This window comes from Trypanosoma grayi (genome assembly GCF_000691245.1).
Source record: "Trypanosoma grayi strain ANR4 Tgr_1017_V1, whole genome shotgun sequence".
NCBI classification, from domain to species: domain Eukaryota; phylum Euglenozoa; class Kinetoplastea; order Trypanosomatida; family Trypanosomatidae; genus Trypanosoma; species Trypanosoma grayi.
In genome coordinates this window covers 1-5,914 of record NW_008826636.1, presented here as the reverse complement: position 1 = coordinate 5,914, position 5,914 = coordinate 1, and the positions used below count along the sequence as shown (strand labels likewise).

At 54.1% G+C, this 5,914-nt stretch overlaps 3 protein-coding genes across 3 annotated transcripts; all 3 read right to left on the bottom strand.

Annotated features, from left to right (window-relative positions):
* Window positions 1-315: 315 nt before the first annotated feature.
* Window positions 316-1,239, bottom strand: DQ04_10171020 (copper-transporting ATPase-like protein; the record flags this gene model as incomplete). Its single annotated transcript, XM_009316170.1, has 1 exon — window positions 316-1,239. One exon carries the CDS (start codon window positions 1,237-1,239, stop codon window positions 316-318), a length of 924 nt encoding a protein of 307 aa, XP_009314445.1.
* Window positions 1,240-1,564: 325 nt separating this feature from the next.
* DQ04_10171010 (hypothetical protein) lies at window positions 1,565-4,189 on the bottom strand (the record flags this gene model as incomplete). The annotated part of the gene is made up of 1 exon (XM_009316169.1): window positions 1,565-4,189. One exon carries the CDS (start codon window positions 4,187-4,189, stop codon window positions 1,565-1,567), a length of 2,625 nt encoding a protein of 874 aa, XP_009314444.1.
* A 150-nt stretch (window positions 4,190-4,339) lies between these two features.
* DQ04_10171000 (hypothetical protein) lies at window positions 4,340-5,560 on the bottom strand (the record flags this gene model as incomplete). The annotated part of the gene is made up of 1 exon (XM_009316168.1): window positions 4,340-5,560. One exon carries the CDS (start codon window positions 5,558-5,560, stop codon window positions 4,340-4,342), a length of 1,221 nt encoding a protein of 406 aa, XP_009314443.1.
* Between the last annotated feature and the right edge of the window lie 354 nt (window positions 5,561-5,914).

Here is a 5,914-nt window from a genome sequence, read left to right as displayed (position 1 = left end):
CACACGACAGGCACCATGCCCGGGTGGCGCTCCACAAGCCGGGCGCTCTCCGCGCGGCGCTCGGCGAGCCCGAGCTGGGCCTTGTATGCGCTCAGAGTGGCGGTGGACATCGTTGCTGGACCCTTATTTTGACTGAAGTTTTTGTTGGTTTAAGTGTAAGAAAAGAATAGCTGTTTAGTTCCGGATGTAAGTGATGGAAGCAGTTAGTAGTGGATTCTCGTTGGTGTTTGTGTTTTATGGTGTCGTTTTTGATGGGTTGTGTGTGTATTCGCAACCTGTGATGGGTAGGAGGCGCTTTCGATAGAGGCAGTGGGTCTAGGCTGCAAAGTTATTTAGTGCTCTACCATTGTCTGCCGTCAGCTGAAGCACAAATTCTAGTTCGCCAACGGCCACGTCGGCTTGAATGCGACAAATTACTTCGCTGCACATAATAGCGTTAAGGAGCTTGCCGGATGGAAGTCGCTGCTGCCCGGTAAGCCATTCGCGCAGAATGAATAATCGTTTTCGTAGGTCAAAAGCATTGCGCTGAGCTTTCTCTAGACGTTCCTTTGCTATGGAGAGCTGTGTGCGTCGTGCTTCTTGTGCACGCCTGCGTTCTTCTTGGCGCTGTTGGGCCTCTTGTGCCATGAGCCGCTTTTCTACCTTGCATTGCTCTTCAAGTGAGAGAGACAAATGCGTTGTAGCAAGGCCTGAAGCCAATGGGAGGTACTGCGTGGTGTACCGTGCGAGGTAGTGGGACTGCAGCCAGTGTGCCAGGGCTGCGTGCAGAGTCGTGTAGCTGAAATGATTGTTGTTTTTGGTGTGGCTGCTGTCAATAACAGCAAGCGTGTGGCCAAGCAGTTTCTCCACCACCTGTGCATCAGCAGAATGCAGCTCCGTTAGTGAAGATACTACACGAATGGCGCTCGCTGAGGAATAGGAAAAGTTATCCAATGTGCATTCCTGCTGGTGGTGTCTGTGCACACTACCATTGAGTAGCTCCCTGAGTCTCTTCGCGAATAGTGTGGCCCGCAGCGCAGCCTCCCTGTGCTTGGCGGCGACAATTGCAGCACGCTTAGAGCCCAGACGGAACTTTGAACACTTCTCCGACAAAGCAAGCCATTCCCAATTCAACGCTTCTAGTCGAAGAAGATGACCCATCGTCTGCTGCTCCCGCAAGTGCTGCAGCGTCGCTGACGTCACGTCAACGGAGGCGGAGAGGGCATGTCCACTGCTGCAGAGTGCCTCCGCGTTGTGCATCGCATGCCCACGCGTGCGCGCCACCTTCAGGCTCTACGTCATGGCGCCGCAAGTTCAAGAGGCAGGAATAAGAAGGGGCGAGAAATAGAGAGGGAGGAGGAGACAATGTGCAAGAGAGAAACAATTAGACACACATTGCAGAAATAGTCAAATCGAACCTCGCATTCATCAGTAGAAATTGTGATAAGCTATTCGCCAAACGCCTCCACCTTTCTTTTTATTCTCCTCAGCGTCACCACCGTAACCGCAATGCGCAGGGGTCTTTCCACACGCATTGCTCCTCTTCCACAGAATCCACGGGTACCACCATGTATTTGCACGTGCATCACAAACCTCTCTCGCTCTCCTCACTTCCTAGCACGTCCTGCAGCGTGTCAACGGTGTAGCCTTCGGTGTCGGCGCTTTCCGTGGCCTTCCGCACCTGCATACCCTTCACGTCGAGCCACATATCCATCGGCGTGACAAACAAACTTTTCTTCTTCGCATCGCGGTACTTTTCGTAGAGCTCCTTGCTGCGGTTCTCAACGCGGTCGTAGTCGATGAGCGAGTAGTGTGCTTTGCTTTGTCCGCTCGGCTTGCGCACCTTGAGCTCCACGGAGGGCCAGTACTCCTCCCCGAGTTGTGCCTTCCGCGCGTCTGCCAAGAGCTCTGACAGCTTCACGGCGCCAAATGTCATATTGTCCGCCTGATCCTCGTACTTATCTGAGTCGAGTTTCAGCACGCCCATGCCAACATGCTCCTGAGCCAGGATGCGTAGCCGACGCTCTGTCTGCATGTCTACAAACGGCACACCATTCCCATCTATTCGCTTCAAATCATCGATGCGGCAGCGTAAAGAGACATTGCGGTTATGCACATCGACCATCCGTTGATACCAACCTTGCCAGTCGTACCGTTTGTACTGCAGGTTGTCATACTGTTCGACAAAGCCAACTTCCGTTGGGACGTTGAACTGGTGTGGCTCCAAACCAATGAGACCAATGCGACGCCGGGAGCGCTGCGCTATTGCTGCAGCTCCCGCTTGTGGAACGTACGCAAGGCGAATGAAGATGTGCAACATGCATCGAAGAGCTTCCACAGAATCCTTCACTGTTGGCTGAACAACACCGACCTGCACCCAGTTTGGGTGACGACCAGCCACAGCTTCAAGCACACGAGCCTTCACGCCTTCATCTACATGAGGCCTTTTCACGAGACCTTTCTCGAGGATCGATGCAGCTGCTTGATCGAGCTCTGTCATGTCAACACCCAGTTGGCGGAGTATGTGACACACATGATCCACCTTCTGGTAAGAGGAGAGCTCTTGCACAACATTTTCAATCTTGAGCTTCCGTGACACCTCTCGTTCTTCACGAGCGTTGACGATGAGCTGCAGCTGCTCCGCATATTCTTCAGTGAAGAGATGCTTGGACACTCCTTTCGCTCCAATCGCGTTCTTGACGTGCTTATGGACAGCCACCAGCACACCTGGATCGCTGAGAAGTCCAGTCGCTAACTGACGCCAGTTGTTCGTCCAATCGACGCTTTGCATCACGACGTCCCAGTTCACAGCAGTCGTGCCAGTCACTCCCAATATGTTGGAAACCGTGTCCCGCACAGCGGCGTCCGTTCCCCCCATGAGGGAGGAGAGCAGGGTTTTGACTTCGCTCGTGCTCTCGAAGCGACCAACAGCATCTGCCACATCGTCCTCAAAGAGTTTGTGGCTGCTGCTCATCGCCTCGCAAAGAGCAACCACACGACTGACGTCGTGCTGGCCATCCTCCCGAAGCGCCTTGGAAAATGCGTTAGACGACGGGGCCTGCAGCATCTCGGCGACGGTCCTCGCCACAAAGCGGCGCTTCACCACAGGGTTAAGAAGGTTAAGTGGTGGTGGCTGCTGCTCCTTGAAACAAGGCCGCACGGTTTCGCAGAGGCTCGACGACGATTCCTTCAGATCACCCACCGCAAGCCTGCCGCTCTCGTCGATGCACACGAGCGTCAGGTAGAGCGCAACGGGCGCAGTGACATCCGGGAGCCGCACCACATCCTCCCGCATGATCGCATCCCACGCAACGCGGAGGGCCTTCGGCGCCCTCTCGCTCAAGAACTCTGCCTTGCTGGACTCCACGGCGCGGAAGAACACCTGCCACACCGCATCTCCAAACCCCAGATAGGCACCGTTCTCGGTGACATCAATCAGATGCTCCTGAATAAGCTTGTTGCGTCCTATAAGCGTCCGGCGCCGCAGCGCCTCTACCGCTAAGATTCCCTCCGACCCCACCAGCGACAATGTGCGCAGCTGCTGCACTGCATCATCGCAAACACGGGACAGTTTTGATTCAAATGCGGTGCGGTCACAAATGTGTTCTTGGACAAGTGCATCGGCCTGTCTCACCACGTCCTTCCACAACGCCGTGAGTTTCTCACGGTCCACCTCATCTGAAGCCAACCTTGGGATGACGCCCGTTTCAAACTTCGAAAGCAGCGCCTCCGCTGCGGGGGAAAGCGGCGGCACATCGGGGACTTGAAGTTGTTTCAAATACACCGAGAGCCGTGGGAATTGGTCCCCAAGCCAGTAATGCATGCTGCCCCATTTTGTGTTAAGTGCAATGCACTCATCAACTGTCGGTGCGAGCATGATGTTGGCTCGTGCGACGGAGCTCTCCGGCTCCGTGCTCTTTTGATTTGGAAGTGTGCGCATGTACGGGTCCCTCTCCCCCGTCCCTGTTCCCTCATGGACCTTGGTGCGAAACAAGTCCGCCGCAGGAGCCGCTACCGTCACCGAGCTGGGAAGATTGCTGCCCGTCTGCTGTGACATGGAGTCATGGCGCACAATGCCTGCGCCATGGGTACCCAAAATAAGACGCTCACGCGCCTGCAGCTGAAGAAGTGTTACCGTCGAAGCATACGACCGCACCAGCCAGCGGTCCGCCGCGTGCAGCACTGTCACGGGACGCCGTGAGCGCAGCATATACGTTATACCTATATTAAACCCTGCTACAAGATAGCAAAGCGAAGGGAACCGTTCAGGCATCATTGATTTGTTGAATTTGCACAAAAAAGGGTGCAGCACGTCACCACAAAGGAACTTTATACTCGTAGCGCAAACGATTAGTACCAGTTAAAAAAACAGCTGACTCACGACACACAACCACTGGAATTTATCCATCTTCGCAAGGTTGTACGACCCCCACAACTGGTGTTCGGCCTCCAGCTGCAACGCTTCACTGTACCACCCACCCTGCAGTAACACCAATCCAAACAGAAAACTGCACTGCACTGCCCACTGCAACAGGAACAACGTCAAGACTTTCAGCAATGCTGCCTTTGCGAACTCACCCGCTGGAGTCAACAGCACATCCTGTGGTCTACCAGCCGCCCTCTGCGCTGCGACACCACCACACCGGTAGTACAGGTAGCGCACCAACATGTAACACAGCCAGAAGGGCGCAAACACCCACATGAAGGCGGCAAACCCCACCACACAGAACACAATCGCTGCAGGCAGAAGAACGGCACCAAACACAATGAACGTACTCCCTTGTATCAGCACTGTCTCGAGATCATCCAGCTCCAACCGGCCTATGCGCACAAGGATCTCCACGATGAGCACCGAGTCTTTCGGCTCCTCCGCCTCGACCGCCACGGCCTTCTCCCGGTGATCGCGGTCGAGGGGCAGGAGAAGCCCCGCGCCATACTCCAGGATGGGAGTGAGCAGCCCGCTCATCAGGTTTGCAGCGGAGCACACGACAAGCCTGTCCCACCCGCCCTTCTGATCGAAGTGATACTGCAGCACTACCAACATCGTCAAGCTCTTTGCGGTTGCAATAATCATGTATGTTGGATTGTACACAAATACCATTCGCTGGGCTTCCAGCCTCACACAATGCAATGAGTCCAGCAGCGCCTCATTTACCACCGAGGCAGGTACCACCGGCGATGCGTCCGCCAGTGTTTCAGGATGCGTCATTCCCTGAAAGAACACCGCATTGTCAGTGTAATCCGTAGAAACTCTATTTCGGCTTAAAAGAAGACTTGACTCATCACATATCCTGCCTGGGTTTTCTGTTTTGGTAGCATCATCGCCAACATCCGATTTAACTATCAAGAAACGCCGAGTTAACCATAGAAGTCTTCCCCACTTCTCCACCGTTCGGGATATCTTGCTCCGACTGGATGTTATGTAATTGAATGCGGCGTTACAAAGACAGTAAGAAAGACTCGCCGCGAGCACGATGTAGAAGGGTGGAATCATCACATATTCCGTTACGTGAATTGAGGAAACACCAACGTGTTTATTCGCCCCTGCTACGCTAGCAGTGCGGTTGCTTGCGAAGTCCATGATGGAAGGCTCACCCCTCCACTAATGCAAAGAAAGCCACCACCTATTCCTCTCGATTGCTCACCTCTGCTAAGCGGGGGAAAAAAAATAAGATGCGTCCAACGATGGGGCGTAAACCATGGAAAGAGAAACAACAAAAGGACACACGCTAGCTGCTCAAGCAGAGCACGGCGCAGCGCACTACAGGAAACCAACAACACACCGACACCATTCTCAGCACCTGCCCCAATTTGGTGAACCAGACCTTCTGCTTTTTTCTCTCTCTTTTTTCAAAGTTAATTCACGACACACAACCACTGGAATTTATCCATCTTCGCAAGGTTGTACGACCCCCACAACTGGTGTTCGGCCTCC